This window comes from Lithobates pipiens, unplaced genomic scaffold (genome assembly GCF_037356315.1).
Source record: "Lithobates pipiens isolate NorthernLeopardFrog02 unplaced genomic scaffold, aLitPip1_a1.2 Scaffold_19, whole genome shotgun sequence".
NCBI classification, from domain to species: Eukaryota; Metazoa; Chordata; class Amphibia; order Anura; family Ranidae; genus Lithobates; species Lithobates pipiens.
Genome location: NW_027507764.1, coordinates 36,861,394 through 36,881,428, shown reverse-complemented (window position 1 = coordinate 36,881,428; position 20,035 = coordinate 36,861,394). Strand labels below are relative to the sequence as shown.

At 42.5% G+C, this 20,035-nt stretch overlaps 1 protein-coding gene across 2 annotated transcripts in view; it reads left to right on the top strand.

Annotated features, from left to right (window-relative positions):
- VIPR1 (vasoactive intestinal peptide receptor 1) overlaps positions 1-20,035 on the top strand; it is a 440,205-nt gene that overhangs the window by 368,033 nt on the left and 52,137 nt on the right. For both annotated transcript variants that reach the window (XM_077490661.1, XM_077490660.1), the window contains exons 7-9: positions 1,460-1,613; positions 8,189-8,249; positions 17,350-17,416. In XM_077490661.1, the coding sequence (XP_077346787.1) occupies positions 1,460-1,613; positions 8,189-8,249; positions 17,350-17,416 (282 nt within the window). The remainder of the gene's footprint in view (positions 1-1,459; positions 1,614-8,188; positions 8,250-17,349; positions 17,417-20,035) is intronic.

Genomic DNA, 20,035 nt, shown 5'->3' with positions numbered 1-20,035 from the left:
ATCGTGTGTACACAAGTCCGTCGGACAAAAGTCCATGCATGCTGGGAATCAAGTACGAGACGGAGATATAGCTAGCGTTCGGAATGGAGATATCACGTACGTCTTGTACGCCACTACGTTCATAATTGTTGGCCAACATTTGTGTGTATGCAAGACAAGTTGGAGCCAACATCCTTCGAGCAAAAAATCCACGGTTTTGTTGTCGGAAAATCCGATCGTATGTACGGGGCATAACACCCCCTCTGGCTCTACATCCACTCTTGGCATGTCTCTCCCAGATCTTCTCACTGTGCCTGTCACTCACCCACCCCGGAATTAATCCCTCCTAGTGACTTGCCCGGCAATGCTGCCTGCTGTCCTCCTCCTGCTCCTGTTCAGGGCACCCTGAGATAGCGTTGTATGAAGGGGTTTCTTCCCAGCTCCCGAGCTCTAGGCCCAAGGTCACCCCCTCCCTTGGGGGGCTTCCTCCAAGGCTACGACAGCCTAACACTCCATCACTAGTTCTACTCGAACAACAACTCCCCAGCAGGCTGACCATGAGTATATATAGGAGGCCTGCCCTCTGCCAATCCTAGTTGGGGATTGGTCAGGGCTCCCAGATACACTCCATGCCACTCCAATCCTCTGCCCTGCCTCTTTTCCAGAACCTTCCAGAAACAGAGGAGGCGCCAGAGAGATGAAATGCATATCAGTCACCTGCTGCTACTCCCAAAACCAAAGACATCAAACTGGTCACGTAGACGCGTTTCACACATACATCTTGTGCTTAATCAATGATTAAGCACAAGATGTATGCGTGAAACGCATCTACGTGACCACAGTTTGGTGTCTTTGGTGTTCTTTTTTAGATTTGGAATGGTGATGGGTTAGAACCCTGGAACAAAAATGAGAATAAATCCAAAATTTTGAGTTGCCACTAGAACAGGAATAAGTGGAAATCTCCCAATAAGAACATTCTTTCCCATGACAATTGTCTAGGAGGGGATATACTGTACCTCAGATTGGAAAGAGATATCCTCTCATGTCTTGTTAAGTCTACTGGACCGGAAGTGAAGAGAAATCTGCCCAATGAGTCACAGATGGCAAGCAATTTCACCCTGCCCTAACCTATCCAAAATGAAGAAAATAAAATTGGTTTTAGATATACTTTAAGGGCCCATTTACATGTAATTGGTGCATTGTGGGAAGTTTACAAATGCACATTTGAAGCAAATTGAGTTAAGGCGTCCAAGTAAAGGCAGTGAAAATCACATCTGCACTTTTTCCAAAGCAGCATACTACAACACAGTAGTAAATACAAAATGTTCATGTCTAATTTAAAAACCCTGTACGTTCTCTTAACCTAGAGAGAACCAAATTAGATGAGGATCCTGGACTAGAGAGATGACATTGGACACATCTGGTGTGGCGTTTTGCATCTATTGATTGTTAATATCACACGGCTTATGTTTTATTACAGACTGGATGTAAAGCTGCAATGGTGTTTTTCCAATACTGCATCATGGCCAACTTCTTCTGGCTTCTGGTTGAAGGCCTTTACCTCCACAATCTGCTCGTCATCTCCTTCTTCTCAGAAAAAAAGTATTTCTGGTGGTACATCCTTATTGGATGGGGTGAGTAAAATATTTTTTAAAAGTCTTCAAATGAAAACAAAAAAAAAAAAAAATACACAGGAAAGAAAGACAAAGTACATAAAAGCATTTGCTGTCAGAGATCCACAAGCTAACCAGTACCTTCAGATTTTGCAGTACTTTTTAATGAGCATTCTGAAGCAACAATGTAATGACTCTTGGGATTCTATGTTTTAACACTGTTAAAACAACTCTGTTCCTAGTATAAAAAAAAAAAAAAAGGCATTCCTGTAGAGTTAATATTTAAAAGACAAACAAAAATTCCCAACTCACTTACTAGCCAGCCTGCAACAAACTGACCCTATTTAGCAGTTTATGTTAAAAACAAGTTTGCACACATTTGCAAATATACGCGTAAGCTGCAGCGGCTACGTTATGGCACCCCTGTGTACTGCAGTCCTATATTTTTGAGAGTTTTACAAGTTGGAGCACATACAGGAGAGGTTGGACAAAAATATGGAAACGCCAGGTGAAGTAACGAAATTGTTACCCAATATGGTGTTGGACCGCCTTTGGTATCCAAGATGGCCTGAATTCACCTGGAAATTGACAAATATAAGTCTTGGATGGTGGAGAGAGGAATCTGATAGCACTCTTCATGCAAAAATTGTTGCAGTTCTCGCAAAGATGATGGAGGCGGAAAACGAGCCCGAACCTTGTTCTCCAAAATTGACCATAGTGGATCTTTGATATTGAGGTCCGGCGACTGCAACCCCCAGGGAAGGTATGAGGCTTCTTATGTATGGTCCTCAAACCACGATTTGACAAAACCAGCTGTGAGAATTGGAGCATTAATGGTCTTGATATATCTTGTAGTGTTTCCATATATTTGCCCAACTCTTGTATATAATAATGGAGTAAGAATAAGAGCGGGTATGCTTGGATTGAGCCCACCCCTCTTTAAAGGTACAGGGATGCACTGGACACTAAGCAAAAGCACAATGGCTGCTGATAGTATCCAGTGGGCACCTCACCAATTCACCAACAGTACAAGTAAATGGAAACCACCCCAACCTATAACTAGCTTTTGCAGCAAGAAGCAGGTATCTGTTGTGCCCTTGATCTACATACCCTTGAAGAGCTATGATGGTGATAAAACAGATAGGGGCCGATGGGTGGAACCACAGCGGGCAACAGGGGACCAGGCACCCAAAATACCCAGAAGTGTTATAGGCTGAATGTTCTTGCATTGAAGAACGATGGCACACAACAGGGCAGGTAAGTATTTGCTCCTTTCTTTACAGAAAGCCCCTTTTTAAAATGGTTTAGTCTAATGACCGATTAAATTTAAAGCGGAGGTTCGCCAAAATTTATTTTTTTAAAGTCAGCAGCTACAAATACTGCAGCTGCTGGCTTTTAAAATATGGACACTTAGCTGTCCAGGGCGCCCGCAATGTTTGCACCCGAAGCCGATCTATCGCCCGGCTCTCAGGTGCTGCCGCTGCCATCTTTGGTAAGGGAATCAGGAAATGATGCCTTGCGGCTTCACTTCCCGTTCCCTACTACACATGCACAAGTCACGTTGCACAACCTGTATTATACAGGTATCTGCAACCCCTTCCCCCTGAAAGGTGCCAAATGTGACACCGGAGGGGGGGGGGGGGGTTCCGAAAAGCGGAGGTTCCATTTTTGTGTGATCCTCCACTTTAAGTGAACAGATCAACACACTCATCTATTGTTGCATCAGTTGACCTCTCTTTGGAGAGTGATCATTCAGACAGGTTTGAAGACCTAAATCAGAAAGAAAGGGGTTTTTGGGATTTATGCCCTGTACACACGGTCGGACTTTCCGATGGAAAATGTGTGACCGGATCGCGTTGTCGGAAAATCCGATAGTGTGTGGGCTCCATCTGACTTTTTCCATCGGAATTTCCGACACTCAAAGTTTGAGAGCTGGATCTAAAATTTTCCGACAACAAAATCCAATCCTTTAAATTCCGATTGTGTGTAGACAATTCTGATGGATAAAGTGCCACACATGCTGAGAATAAATTACGAGATGAAAGCTATTGGCTACTGGCCTCTTTATAGTCCCGTCGTACGTGTTTTACGTCAACTTTGTGCCACCGTGTGTATGCTAGACAAGTTTGGGCCAAAATCCGTCGGAAAATATCAGACGGATTTTGTCATGGGAATGTGTACAGGGACTTAGAGTGAGGTACAAGACACGTGGTAGGAGAAATGCTAAAATTGGTTAATTGACATAAACAAAGCATACCTCATAAACATATGATACATGGTTAAACATGAGTATTTTTATCTATATACAAAGCAATGGCATACAGAAAATAAGGATTCATTTATATGTATATACACATGCACGCATCGGAAATCGCATAGTATCCCATGGAAGTAATGTAAAAAGCCAAGTGCTTATTGAGTAATGGATACAAATGGGTTATAAGATACAAATGAATCACAGTTGAGGTCAAGCGATGTGTTGGGAACATGATGACATTGATAGGCTTGGCGCGTTTCGTGGCCAGGCGCCACTCATCAGGAGCAAATGCATAGCATATCTGAAAAAAAAGAAAAAAGGTACCAAATAGGATCTAATAATTTTAATAATAATAATAATTATTATAATTATAATAATAATAATAATAATTTTAATAATTTTGCACAGATATTAAAAAAGAAGGTAGGGACAAGGGGAAACAAGATGTATATCTCCCTGGAATACTTACATATAAATTGTTCCAAATAAGCATTGTCTGCAAGGCAAGTCTGTCCCTGGAGCTGAGGGAATGAATCCAAGGAAGAAGCAAGCACACAAAACACACCCCAGGAGCACCCTCCAAACGCAATAGGCAAGAGTGAAAAAATGCCAAATATGAATGGTACCAGTACATACATACAGTATCCATAAACTAAAAACCAACACCTATTATTGCCTGAAAGAGTGAAAAGCGTAGTAGATGCATCAATGTCATCATGTTCTCAACACATAGCTTGACCTCAACTGTGATTTATTTGTATCTTATAACCCATTTGTATCCATTACTCAATAAGTATTTGGCTTTTTACATTAATTACTTCCATGAGATACTATGCGATTTCAGATGTGTGCATGTGTATATACATATAAATGAATCATTCTTTTCTGTATGCCATTGCCTTGTATATAGATAAAAATACTCATGTTTAACCATGTATCATATGTTTATGAGGTATGCTTTGTTTATATGTCAATTAAATAATTTTATCATTTCTCTCACTACGTTTCTTGTGCCTCACTCAAAGTCCCAAAAACCCCTTTCTTTTTGGTTTCGGGATGGAGGTGCGTGTTATCATGCACCTCATCTAAAGTACCCAAAACCCCCCTTTTGCTTTTCGTTTTGAAGACCTATTGCCATTCATTTCACTTTCTCTTTTCAAAGGTGTTGGCGTTTGCCCACTTCTCACTCCACTGTTGGCCTCCTTTGTCTTTAACATAAAGCTAAGCCTTACCCACCTGTCATCATATGTTCAAAGAGTTTTTTTTTTTTATTGGTCGGAAGTAAAAGTTTTTGGACAGGGAGGTGATATTTGAGTCGGGCTTGGATCCAGGTGTTGATCACTTGCCCATAAATTGGGGAAATCAAGCCTTTACTAACATAATGAAACATAATGAAACCAGGATCAGAAAGGCGTGCAGTAGTGGCTCCTAGCAAACAAATGTAATGGCAACTACCTTTAGCATAGACTTTTACAAATTTAGAAAGGTTGTCAGGTTCACTGTATAAGGGGGTAAAACATGAAAGACCATTCTAAGCTTGCACCTGGTAAATATTAGTGCACTAGACCTCTTTGTCTAAAAATGACAGAGCTGCTATACTCTGAAGGGTTAAGAGTTCTCACAAGTTAAACAATACACTAGAAGGCCAAAAGTTGTGGGCATCTGACCATTTCAAAATCAGTTAATTGTAAAATTTGCTTACCCTTTCAAATTATAAAGAAAAAGCAACACCCAGGGTTTCATGAGATTTTGGAGTGTGTCTGGGGGAGTTTCTGTCCCTTTCAGCCAAAAGAGCATTTGTGAGGTTAGGTACTGATGTTGGATGGGAAGACCTGGCTCACCATCGGTGTTCCAATTCATCCCAAAGGTGTTCAGAAGGACTGAGGTCAGGGTTATGTGCAGGACACTCAAGTTCCTCCATACCAAACTAGTCAAACCATGTCTTTATGGAAATGTTGGTTAAGAAGACCTGGCTTGTTCAGGGTGTTCAGCATAGCTCCCAACTGTCCCTGATTTTGAGGGACTGTCCCTAATTTGGAGCAATGTCCCTCTATCCCTCATTCCTCCTCATTTGTCCCTCATTTTGGTCTGATCTATATAGTTGTATATAAAATGTACTTTTTATCTTTCAAAAAGTGTTTGCCAGTGCTAAACCTTTCACCCAATTTCTAAATTGCTGCATTTGTACATTTGAAAAGCCAATATAAAGAAATAGTAGAGAAAAAAAAAACCCTTGTGGATTTAATTAACCTTTTTTCGGGTTAATTCTCCTTTAACGGGGTGTGACCTAGGATGCGCCCTATGCCTACATACATTTGCTAGTAGGTGTCCCTCATTCCCATCTCAAAATGTTGGGAGGTATGGTGTTCAGTAGGGTTGGGGTTATGGCTCTGTACAGGCCATTTGAGTTCCTCCACACCAAACTGGTCAAACCATGTCTTTATTCAGATGTTGGGTGAGAAGACTTCATCTCAAAGGTGTTCAGTAGGACTGAGGTCAGGGCTCTGTGCAGGGCACTCAGGTTCCCCCATATTAAAACTGATTAAACCATGTCTTTATGAAGATGTTGGTTATGTATACCTGGCTTGTTAGAATTAATCCCAAAGGTATTCAGTAGGATTGGGGTCAGGGCTCTGGGCAGGCCATTTGAGTTCCTCCACACCAAACTGGTCAAGCCATGTCTTTATGGAGATGTTGGTTGAAAAGACTTGTTCCAATTCATCCCAAAGGTGTTCAGTAGGACTAAGGTCGGGCTCTGTGCAGGGCACTCAGGTTCCCCCATATTGTAACTGATTAAACCATGTCTTTATGAAGATGTTGGTTACGTATACCTGGCTTGTTAGAATTAATCCCAAAGGTATTCAGTAGTATTGGGGTCAGGGCTCTGGGCCGGCCATTTGAGTTCCTCCACACCAAACTGGTTAAACCATGTCTTTATGAAGATGTTGGTTAAGTATACCTAGCTTGTCAGAATTCATCCCAAAGGTATTCAGTAGGGTTGGGGTCAGGGCTCTGGGCAGGCCATTTGAGTTCCTCCACACCAAACTGGTCAAGCCATGTCTTTATGGAGATGTCGGTTGAAAAGACTTGTTCCAATTCATCCCAAAGGTGTTCAGTAGGACTAAGGTCGGGCTCTGTGCAGGGCACTCAGGTTCCCCCATATTGTAACTGATTAAACCATGTCTTTATGAAGATGTTGGTTACGTATACCTGGCTTGTTAGAATTAATCCCAAAGGTATTCAGTAGTATTGGGGTCAGGGCTCTGGGCAGGCCATTTGAGTTCCTCCACACCAAACTGGTCAAACCATGTCTTTATGAAGATGTTGGTTAAGTATACCTGGCTTGTTAGAATTAATCCCAAAGGTATTCAGTAGGGTTGGGGTCAGGGCTCTGGGCAGGCCACCGGAGTTCCCCCACACCAAACTGGTCAAACCATGCCTTTATGTATATGTTGGTTGAGAAGACTTAGCTTGTTCCAATTTCACTCCAAAGGTGTTCAGTAGGGTGAAGGTCAAGGCTCTGTGCAGGGCACTCAGGTTCCTCCACATTAAACTAACCAAACCATGTCCTTATGAGCTGATTTTGTGCACAGGGGCACAATTACAGAGGGGCCTTCTGCAACTGTTGTCACAAGGCTGAAGAAGCACAACTGTCTAAAACAGCCTTTCTCAACCTTTTTAACACAGAGGAACCCTTGAAATAATTTTATGGTCTCAGGGAGCCCCTGATAAAAAAAAACTTTATCTACAACTACAACTCATGATACATGATGGTGTGATAGTCAGTGGGGAAAATGTTCCTTACACTTGAGGTCATTGAGAAGAATTCCCCCCCTTACATATAGCTAACGATCAATGGGAATTTATCTGAGAGGCAGAAATTGGTCACTGCTCAAGGAAACCCTAGCAAACTCTTTAGGAACCCTAGTTGAGAAACCCTAGTCTAAAATATCTTTATATGCTATAGCATTAACAGTACCCATCACTGAAAATATATGAACTCGACATTTTATTTCCTTTTGATCGTATAGGTAGGTGTGATGGTGACATGTCTACAAACCTTTCCCCTGATGGTAAAGGTACTCCTATATTCTTTGCAAGAAGCATATACCCTTAATATTCCACAAACATTATTTAAAAAAAAAAAAACATAAGAAGGCACTTGGGAAGTATGAGTTTGATAATGGAAGAGGTTTACAGATCAATAGAGAATTCCCGGAATAATGTGACTACCCCCCCGACCTCCGACAAATTATCTCTGGCACTTAATCAATAGCTATAGCAGTGTATTTTCCAAATGAATTTCAGTCTGACAAGCGAAAATGTATTTTATCTGTAGGTGCGCCCTCTGTATTTATCACAGCATGGACCCTAGCGAGAATTTACTTTGATGATGCGGGGTAAGAAAGCTATTTACTTCTTTTTTTTTTTTTTTTGGATCATTTTTTTTCTTTATTGTACCAAAAAGCTGTGCTAAAGATATATATTTACTTTGCAGTTTTCATACAATTATGTTTTATTGTTTTTTGTTTTTTTTTCTCCTACACAAGATTATGTTAATATCTGCTTTGTAAAATCGCATTAGCAAAACTGCTGAACTATAAAAATGCACCTTTGCGACCCTCTTTAAGGTCCATATTTCAGCCGTGTTGTCGCCCAATGTCTAATTATTATAAACAGAGCTGTCACAAGACGTTGATTTGTCGTTAGGCAAATTCATTCAGACAGGACTGCAGTGTCTGCTAAGGATGAATTTACTTCATACATCATGACCATTTAATTTATATTGTATGATATCAAGGACTCGACCTTTTACAAGACAAGGAAGGGCTTAATAGGTAGTTTTGACCCTTTCGCTGCTAGAACCATTTTCGTGTTTATTGCAGACATGTTAAAATGCACATTGCGGGCCTGTAGATTAGTTAAAGTGGCTGTAAAGGCTAAATAGTTTTTTTTTTAACCTTCATGCATTCTATGTTCTCAGCTACATAAGAGCTGGGAGAGGAGAAACTGCAGCACCCTGCTCTTCCCAGTGAATGAGCAGGGGGAGGAGAAACTGCAGAACCCTGCTCTTCCCAGTGAATGAGCAGGGGGAGGAGAAACTGCCGCAACCCTGCTCTTCCCAGTGATTGAGCAGGGGGAGGAGAAACTGCAGCACCCTGCTCTTCCCAGTGAATGAGCAGGGGGAGCAGAAACTGTGGCACCCTGCTCTTCCCAGTGAATGAGCAGGGGGAGCAGAAACTGCGGCAAGCTGCTCTTCCCAGTGAATGAGCAGGGAGAGGAGAAACTGCAGCACCCTGCTCTTCCCAGTGAATGAGCAGGGAGAGGAGAAACTGCAGCACCCTGCTCTTCCCAGTGAATGAGCAGGGGGAGGAGAAACTGTGGCACCCTGCTCTTCCCAGTGAATGAGCAGGGGGAGGAGAAACTGCGGCACCCTGCTCTTCCCGGTGCACGGCTGTGCAGGGGGAGGTGTGTCAGGACAAGTCTGATCATTGGATGAGAGCAGGCTGAGTTCCCAGCACAGCTAGAGAACTGACCACGCTGTCATGTCTAGTGTGGCCAGTTGTTAAGCAAAAGTACTGGCAGGAACACCAAGGATTTCACACGAAGGAAGCAATACAAAAAAACATGTGACCTTTTCATACAAGTACATGGTACAGCAGGCACATATCCGGAATATGAAATGTTGGGTTTACATACACTATATTGCCAAAAGTAAAAATTAGTAAAAAATCATTACAGTCTATGAATCAAATGACTTGTGACTTTCTTCTCTCCTTGTGCCTGATGATTAAATATATGCCGGTGCTCCAAACCGTGCCCTTCTCATATACACTCTTACCACCTTTCACAGCTTCACTGCTGTATTAGCTGGCACAGACCTTAAACGCTTGTGCCTCCTTGCAGCCCCTTCCCCCTCGATTTTTTGACTCAGTGTATGTGGGAAGAAATTGAAACCTCCATAGTGCAATAACGTTTTTAACTATTTTATTCGTATAAAGTAAAAAGTATGCACTTACAGTGTGTACAAATCTATAGCGCAGATTAAAATAGGAAGTGCTGTCTCCTCCGGAAGTGACGCAATGACACTGTGGCTTCGCCCTACGCGTTTCTTCATCAAGCCATCTACTGGAGCAGCGCCATATTGATAAACTTCCTGGTTTAAATAAGACGTGGTAACCTAGCAAACCCCTATACTGAGTGACTTTGTCGGCCATTTTCTTGTAGACTTTTGTTGTATTCCAATCTCTATCATGGCATATGCCTTCAACGGCCATATTTAGTTGGTTTGTTATGTTCTAATATAACAATTTAGATCCCCAATCGGAATTTAAATTGGGAAGGCCAGCTTGAGCAGCTCAGACAAAGCTTTAATCAAAATACCTTAGCGAAAAGGTCACCTATATATGTGAATTCCTTGGCCATGTCACCCGTACCTAGGAGCGTGTTGAAATGCTGTCTAGGGGACACCACATGATATTCACCCACATAAGACTAATACACCTCACTAACCGATCCGTGACTGCTGCTCCTCTCTGACAATCCCTTCACTGGCTCCCCCTACCCCACCGTGTAAAATTCAAAATGCTAACCATAACATACAAGGCCATTCACAACATCGCCACCATCTACATCCCAAACCTCATCTGCAGATATCGCCCAAATCGTCCCCTCCGCTCCTCCCAGGACCTCCTGCTCTCTAGCTCCCTTGTTTCCTCCTCCCATGCTCGCCTTCAAGACTTCTCCAGAGCCTCTCCCATTCTCTGGAACTCCCTGCCCCAGTATATCCGATCAGCCCCTACCCTGTCCACCTTTAGGAGATCCCTGAAAACTCATTTATTCAGGGAAGCTAATCCCATACCCACCTAACAACTGTCTCCGAGCCACCCCCATCCATTCATTCTCTGCAGCTATTACCTTTTGTACCACCACCTCCCTTTAGAATGTAAGCTCTACGAGCCGGGCCCTCCTGTCCCTTTTGTATTGAACTGTACTGTAATTGTGTTGTCCCCCCTATACATTGTAAGGCGCTGCGTAAACTGTTGGCGCTATATAAATCGTGTATAATAATAATATTATTTAAGAACAATTACAAATTATAATAAACAAAATCTATTATATACTTTATTAATAAAACCACTATTAAAAAGAGGAGTCTAAATATTTGAGCAGTAATTTGACCATGGACAATGTTAGTAAACTATAAAAATGATTAAACCTTAAAGTGTTTAAAAAATGTTATTTAAAATTAAGAACTGAGGTAGAGTCAGTCTGTGAAGGTTATCATAAAAATTGTAAAAGATATCTGAAAGCGCATTTAAATATATTTAAAGCGGGAGTTCGGCCGTTTTTTTTTTTTTTTTAAGTCAGCGGCTACAAATACTGCAGCTGCTGACTTTTAAAATAAGGACACTTATCCGCCCAGCGCTCCCGCGATGTCGGCACCCAAAGCCGATCTCTCGATCGTCTCTTGGGTGCTGCCGCCGCCATCTTGGGTATGGGAATCAGGAAGTGGAGCCTTGCGGCTTCACTTCCCGGTTCACGCTGAGCAATAAGGATGGTCCCCGCTTTCCCTGGGATCCATGCGTTTCCCATCGGACAGCGGGGGACCCACAGAAAGTGGCGTAAATATCTGCAGATTCTGCGGATATTTATCCCGGAAGTGGGTGAAAATACCTGTACTGTACAGGTATCGGCACCTCCCTCCCCCCTGAAAGGTGCCAATTGTGGCGCCGGAGGGGGGGAGGGTTCCGATGAGCGGAAGTTCCACTTTAGGGTGGAGCCCCCGCTTTAAGATTATGGCGTGAAGAAGAGAAAAAAGGAAAAGAGAAAAAGTTTGAAAAATAATACTTAGGATTTGGATAAGCATAATCAACCTAAATGTGATTGTTAGAATAAGTTCACGTTAAATGGATGGTCCAGGGCCATCACTTATCATATTACCTTTAGTAGGTTGTATACAGTAAAAGGACAAAATATGTCACTTTTGAAAGTTTTTTTTTCTTCTTACTGCTTGAGAGATAATAAGTTGTTAAAGGGGTTTGAAAATTAGTGATAAAGCAAAGTAAGTCTATATCAATGTTCTTACCATCTGGTTGGAGAGTGTTAATCAAGGAAATCCACTTTGTTCCATTTTGTGAGATTTTCTTCTTTTTATCGTCTCCTCTCCAATGGCCTGAGATCTTATCTATGCCGTAAGAACAGGGGTGCCCAACCTTTTTTTAAGAGCGAGGGCCACTTAAGCAACTTGGTCACGGGCCACAATGAGCGGAGCGGTCAGATGACAGGTCACGGCTACTCTATAGGCCCTTCGATCCGATCCACCCAGATGGAAGGGGGCAAACTCCCTTCTGTTTTTTTATATCGGATTTTTAGGACCGGATTGGAGGCAGGCGGGAGTAAATGGACAAAAGTCTGTTTACATCTGCCGCTCTGTAGAGGTGAATTGAGGGTCCGATTGGGTAGGGCCGATCGTGTGAAAAGGGCCTAAACTGCTTTCACACTGATGATTGCCCACACCGCGGGCACAGCATAGTGCACCTGTGTCTATCCTGTGGGTTAACTGAACTTTGCCATAGACCCTGTGGCAAAATCGGCTTATGGGGCTCTGCTCTGCAGCAGTTTTCTTCTTCTACCACCAGCTTCATTCACAACACCGATGCGGTGGTATGACGGGTCGGCAACCTGCGATCTGGGCTTGCTAACCTGCCATTCCAGAGCAGGAGGTCGCGGGCCACATCAAAGGGCTCCGCGGGCCACTGGTTGGCTACCCCTGCCGTAGAAGGTCAAAAGTGACGGGTTTCTACCAGGGCCGTCTTTAATATTGATTGGACCATGGGCAAAATTTTTCTTGGGGGGCCCCCCTCCCCATGCAGTTTCGCTCTTCACCTGCTCTGAGACATACAATAAATAGCAGCTAGACTCAAAATCAGTTTACTGAATCAGATCAGGCAGCTATTGTGATTGGTTGCCAGAGGTTTCAGTGTATCATTACCGCTCACTGACTGGTTGCTAGAGGTTACAGAACACATTACAGCTCACTGGTTAGTTGCTAGAGGTTACAGCACATGGATTATGCTTGTTGATTGGTTGCTAGAGATTACTGTGGATATGACCTCAGGGGGGCATGAATGAATATGAATGCCGGTAATTTACATGTAAACACAGGGTTGCAGGTGAGTCATCTGGGACACAGCACAGGACTAAAACCTCAAGGGACGAGGGAATTTAAACCAGGAGAGTTGGCAAGTATGAAGCAGCTGCTTTGGGCCCCATAACAATGACAGGGCCCAGGGCAGCTGACCCTTTTGCCCTGCCTTAAAAACGGCCCTGGTTTCTACGGTGATGTCTCCTAAAATGCCTGGAGATGCTGTGTTTCAAGAATCCATGTTTTATGTTGCAGATATATTCTCATATTCTGGCATACATTAAATTTTTCGGTTTGTGGACCCTTGATTGTATGATATTAGAACTGCTATTACGTGAATTGCACTAAGTCACTTTATAGCACAGGTCGCACCACGTAGATCCTTATAGGGAACATTTGATTTGTCATTTGACGACGGTATTAGTCCACAGCCCGTATCACGTTTACACAGCAGGTTTACTTATTGCTATGGGATTTGCACATTGAGCATTGGGTAGCATGTGTCACTTTAAACAAATACACTAACCTTTGAACTCTACACCCTCGTTATTGAACCTTACGCACTAAGATTGGGAGGCCATTAAAGTTCATGTGCGTGTAAAGGCAGGTGTCCCAATACTTTTGGCAATATAGTGTATTCTTCAATGAGACATCAGGAGGGGTATGCTTGACCCCTAATGCCTCTTTTGCACTCCAATAGAGCTAATCAAGTACAGATCATGTTCAGTTCGCTTTTTCCCCATCCAAGGCAGCTGGGGGACTCACTGTTCTGAAACCAAAAGTGACGAAGCGCTTGCCGATTTTGGGTTCAGCTAATAGATATTCACTGATTTCTCTCTCTCTCTCTGCTCTACCCACCGACACCCACAATACAAAATCCAGCTGTGCTAATGCGTTCCCCTCCATCCCTGGAGCCTAATCAGAATAATCGCATAAACAAAAGGCAGTCCTTCCATCCAGAACCAACAATCACACCTGTATTTCTCTAATTATCTCAATACGGCTCCGCTAGCAATAGTTAAGTGCTATTCAAAGTGCACAAAATTGTTACATCCTCTCCCGCTGAGCGCAGTACACAGATGCCTGCGACTCTCCCCACCAATCCTCTTATCTCATATCTACATCAGAGGATAAATCTCCGCTACAGTCTTTCAAAATGTAGAAAACAGAATATACCATCCCAAATGCTAAAAAAAAAAAAAAAAAATGAATTGTCAGATATACACCAAAGCTGAATCCAAAATGAAATCATTACCATTATATTTACTGACAATATATTATAAGAAAATAATTCACTTTAAAATGGTTGTAAATGCTCGAGGGTTTTCTACCTTTGTGCATTCTATGTATAAAGGTAAAAAACCTTCTCTGTGCAGCAACCCCCCCCCCCCCATACTTACCTGAGCCCCATCACGATCCAGCGATGTTGCACGGGAGCCTCGGCTCTCCCTTCTCATTGGCCATCGGCTCCCGCTGCTGTCAATCAGAACCAGTGCACCAATGAGGAGCGAGGGGGGCGGGGCCAAGCATGTGAGTGGACAGACAGAGCAGCGGCTTGGGAGCGAGCCAGCTCGGGTGCCCCCCCCCCCCCACAGTAAGCTGTCTGCTTTGGGGGCACTTGGCAGGAAGGGGGAGCCAGGAGCGCCAGCGGGGGCAGGGGGGGGGGACCCAAGAAGTGGAGCATCAATGCTGCTCTGTGCAAAACCATTACACAGAGCAGGTAAATATAGCGTTTGTTATTCTCTTTTAAAAAAATGCCTTTAATATCACTTTGACCACTTAAAGGGGTTGCAAAACCCTTGTGTTTTTTCACCTTAATGCGTCCCATGTATTAAGGTGAAAAAAAAAAAACCTGGTAGTAAGGATGAGCCGAACACCCCCCCCCCTGTTCGGTTCGCACCAGAACCTGCGAACGGTCCGAAAATTCGTGCGAACTTTAGAACCCCATTAAAACCTATAAGACTTGAACGTTCAAAATCAAAAAGTGCTAATTTTAAAGGCTAATATGCAAGATATTGTCCTAAAAAGTGTTTGGGGACCTGGCTCCTGCCCCAGGGGACATGTATCAATGCAAAAAAAAGTTTTAAAAATGGCTGTTTTTTCGGGAGCAGCTCTTGATTGAATAGATTAATAGCAGCGCAGCCATTGGTTCCCACTGCTGTCAATCAAATCCAATGACGCGGGCGCCGGGGGTGAGGGGGCAGGCCAGAGTCTGGCCTTCTGTGTCTATAAACGCAAATGCTGGGCTCGAAAGCGCACCTTTAAGGTGACCCCCTCTGGGAAGCGCTTCTCAGAGGGGGTTATCAGATGTGGGGAGGAGCCGCGAGAGCCGCCAGGGGACCCCAGAAGAGGAGGTTCGGTGACACAAAACGAACTGCACAGTGAAGGTAAGTATGACATGTTTGTTATTTATTTATTTTTTTCCTTTAAAAAGGCCTTTACAGTCACTTTAAAGAGGAAGTAAACCCTTATGGGTGTTACTTCCTCTTTGTCTCCCAGCAAAGGTAAAGCATAATGGGCTACTGTGCATCGCATAGTAGCCCATTATGTGTCACTTACCTGACACAGGAGCCAGCGATGTCACCGCTGTCCCCTGTAGTCCGGAGCCTCCATCTTCTTCCGGGTCTCGCTGCTCCGGCCACTCACAGCGCCGGAGCAGCGATGACGTCACTCCCGCGCATGCGCACGGGAGCCGCCACTAATGGCATATCACCATTAGCAGCGGCATGCCCAGTGCGCCTGCGCACCTCTGTCTGTGGTGCATGCGCCGTAGACAGCTGTGCCTGTCTTTTAGTAAATATCTCCTAAACCGTGTAGGTTTAGGAGATATTTCTTGGACCTACAGGTAAGCCTTAATCTAGGCTTACCTGTAGGTCAAAGTGGTTTGTAAGGGTTTACAACCACTTTAAGGACTTGCCCCTTAATGACCAGGCCATTTTTTTGTGATACGGCGCTGTAACTGCCATTTGCTCAGTCGTGCGACGCTGTACCCAAACTATTTTATTTCCCCCCCCCCACAAACAGAGCTTTCTTTTGGTGGTATTTGATCACCTCTGCGGGGCTGCTGCATGAAGAAGGTTTTTTTTTTTTATCTTAATGCATAGAATGTATTGAGATTAAAAAAAACAAAAAAAATTACTTCGGCCTTTACAACCACTTTAATTCTATCAACTATTTGGACTATAATTCTTGAGAGTAGGTGCCTGCGTTGGGGCAGGCTGGCAGGGGTCCCGGTGCATTACTTTGCCCAAGGGCCCATGATGCTCTTAAGATGGCCTTGTTGTGCTGAATTCACCTGTGCTGGGTTAAATCATAAAATGATGGTAAATGAAAGTGTATCTAAAGGCAAAATTGGGGAGATTTCCCTTCACTTCCCGTCTCATAAGCACAACAGACATCGAGTGAAAGTATCTCCAAAGGGAGAAAAATGTGCAGTCGTCTCTGGAAAACAGTGGATAGTTTAACGTCTTTTGGATTTTCCTATCACTTTGAGACCCCTTTTACACTGGGGCGTTTTCCAGGCGTTTTTCAGGCACTTTAGCGTTAAAAAAAGTGCCTGTGAAGCGCTTGAAAGAAGCCTCACCTGCAGTCCCAATGTGAAAGCCCGAGTGCTTTAAGAGCCCTTTCACAATGTCAGCACCTGAAAAACGCTCGTAAAGCGCCGCTTAAACTAGCAGTGCTTTACCAGCGTTTTTCGAGCGCTATTGGTGCATTTTTAACCCCTGTTAGTGGCCAAATAAAGGGTTAAAAGCGCCCACAAAACGCTGCTGCCAAAAGCGCTTTTCAGGCGTTTTGCAGGCGCTTCCCATTGATTTCAATGGGAAGGGGCGCTTTAGGAGCTGTGTATTCTCCGCTCCAAAAGCACTGCAAAGAAGCTGCTTGCAGGACTTTTTCTGACGCCCTGCCAGCGCAGCGCCTCAGTGTGAAAGCACTTGGGCTTTCACATTGGGATTGCGGTTGCGGCTTCCTTCAGGCGCTTTACAGGCGCTTTTTTTAAAGCTAAAGCGCCTGAAAAACGCCTGAAAATGCCCCAGTATGAAAGGGGTCTTAATCCTGGTAACGATCACAAAGACAACCAGAGGGAGCGAATTTTCAAAGCAGACAGTAATAAAAATGTGATAGGAGATTCAACCTTTGACAACATCATCCAAAATGTGAAAAATAAAAAATAAAAATTGTTTTTTAAATATATTTAGTGGATTTTTGGAGATTTTTCCAGCATTGCTTGAATAAAACCAAAACAGTTTGGCTTGTTTTACCCATGTTGGACTTTTTTTTTAATTTTTTTTTATTTCTGTATTCTCTTGTGTCGAAAACATTTGTGGTTTTATTGACATGTTATCTCTACGCAGGTGCTGGGACACAATCGAGTCCCACCTATGGTGGATCATCAAAACTCCTATTTTGGTCTCGATATTGGTAAAGTATTTTACAGTCACTCTATCGAATACTTATCCGAAAAAATATTTTTTTTTTTAAAAAACAAGAAAAAAAGGGAATTGTCTATTACAATTATACTGGTGTGTTCTGTCCATAGTAGACTACAGCTAACTTTTATACATGGCCCAATCAGAAAAAAATTAATATACTGCAGTTAACCAATCCTTAGATGTGGTGGCTGCATTCATTTTCTTTTATTTTTCTTTAATCTTCACCAAGTGTTCTGGCCAGGAACACACTTCCTATCTTAGGGTGGCTCCACTTTGGATGGAGGAGCAATGGAGACACCATTGGACAGCAGCAGTGCCAATCTGGGCAGATGGTAGTGTTAGAAGCACTATCAAATTTAGACTGACAACTAAACCTGACAGACAGCTTGGTCTGTTAACCACTTGCCTATTGGGCACTTTTAACCCCTTCCTGCCCAGGCCAATTTTCATCTTTCGGAGCGGCGCCGCAATAGCCGCCGATTTGACATTCGATTTGCATCAATGTGAATCTGGGCTTACTGTCAGTGTGTTTTAGGTAGGAAAAAAAAAAAGAAGTGAAATACGCACACTTGTTTTTGTACTAAGAGTACAAACAACAAATAAAATACACATATGTGGTAACACTGCGATTGTCAGGAACTGGAGAATGTGTTTTTTTAGTTTTTTGGGGTTTTTTTTGGTGGTAGGTTATGGTAGTTACAAAAAGTATATGGCTAAATTAAAAAAAAAAATTAAACATTTAAAAATAATTTTACTCTTTTGGACCAGTTTTCCTTTGATAATAAAGAAAAATCATGAGATATCCATTACCATTTACCACCAAATGAAAGCCCAATTTGTCTAAAAAGAAACAAGGTATAATCCACCTGGATGCACAAAATAGTTGTGATGATATGTACGGTTTTACTAAGACATGTCAAAGTTGCAAAATTGTGCTTAGGCATTAAGAGTTATTTTACCCTTAGGCGTGAAGGGGTTAAGAGAGGTTGTAATTTATTACCAAATCTAATATAAAAATGTTTTTTGCCTATAATTATGCCTTAATGTGTTATTATGTAACTTCCAACTGAATAGTCAGAGGGAGCTCTGGGGGGTTGATGCAGTAAACATCGGGGAAAGGCCATTTTTAGGATTGGATCTGAATGTCGTATATATAAAACCACACGAATCTTATTCTAATTACCAAAGCACTCAGCACATAGGACTAAATTATTACTATTTCTCATTAGCAAACTTAGGGGAAGGGGTAAGAAGTTGTAGGGGGGGGGGAGTTCTAAAGTGGTTGCGATGACCACATACCATTGCCGTTCTTTTTGTTTCGAACAATTTGATATAATTATACAATCAGTTCTGAGGATAAAATGCATCAATGGATTTAAAATAAATAAAAAAATCTAGAGTAGAGATGAGCACACAATGTTTTCTTTCTGTTGGGTTGTAAATGGTAACATTGGTGTAATAAACCAAATGGTTTAGCTAACAAGTTTGATCAAAATTAGACACTAATTTCCCATTTCCTGCTGTTCTAAATGTACTGTCTAGAAATATTTTTGAGCCAAATTGTCTTCTTCATGTTGTGTGAAGCACGGGCTGTAGAGCAGAGTTGCAATAGAAGGAGTTGAAAATATTTATATTGTTATAATTTTTATTGTTCTGCAAAAATGTACTAATTGATGTAAATTGTTATCAGAAATGTTGAATTAATGTAAACCCAATCCCTAAAATCTTATACAAAGCTTTACCGGTTAAGGTTAATTAATAAAGTTGTTTTCAGACTTTTTTTTTTTTTTTAAACTGAGTTCATAAAAAAAAATGCCTGTGTAGGGACACCCCTATAAAAAAAAACTTGGAAGAGATGCTCATGGTTCCTCATCCTATCCAAATAAAGAAATTTGTGAAAAATTAGCTTTTTAACGAAAACAGAAAATTGTTATGTTATCAAATACTTACCATAATTTTACTTTCCTGATTAACGGGCATGGCTGTATGGGTAGACTCTGCCTTCGCTCCTACCCCTTGGACCCCACTCCCATAAACTTTGAGTCTGATCCAGTCCATGTGTTCCGTAACTAGCCTGCTCAACAACTGGAAGGGATCCTATGCTACAATGGCGTTAATTAAGAAAGGAAACATTTTGGTAAGTATTTGAGAACCATTTTCAGTTTTCCCTCCTTAACGCCATGGCAGAATACGAATGATAAATAGTTAGCCGCATACAAGTGTGGGATGCAGAACAAATAAGGTTTCAAACACAATAGGACCCCACTTCAATACATTTTGAGGCTAATCCAGTCCACGTGTTCCGTAACTCTGGGTAGACTCTGCCCTCGTTCCTACCCCATGGACCCCACTCCCATAAACTTTGAGTCTGATCCAGTCCATGTGTTCTGTAACTAGCCTGAATGGGTAGACTCTGCCCTCGTTCCTACCCTTTGGACCCCACTCCCATAAACTTTGAGTCTGATCCAGTTCATGTGTTCTGTAACTAGCCTGCTCAACAACTGGAAGGGATCCTATGCTACAATGGCATTAATTAAGAAAGGAAACATTTTGGTGAGTATTTGAGAACAATTTTCAGTTTTCCCTCATTAACTCCATGGCAGAATAT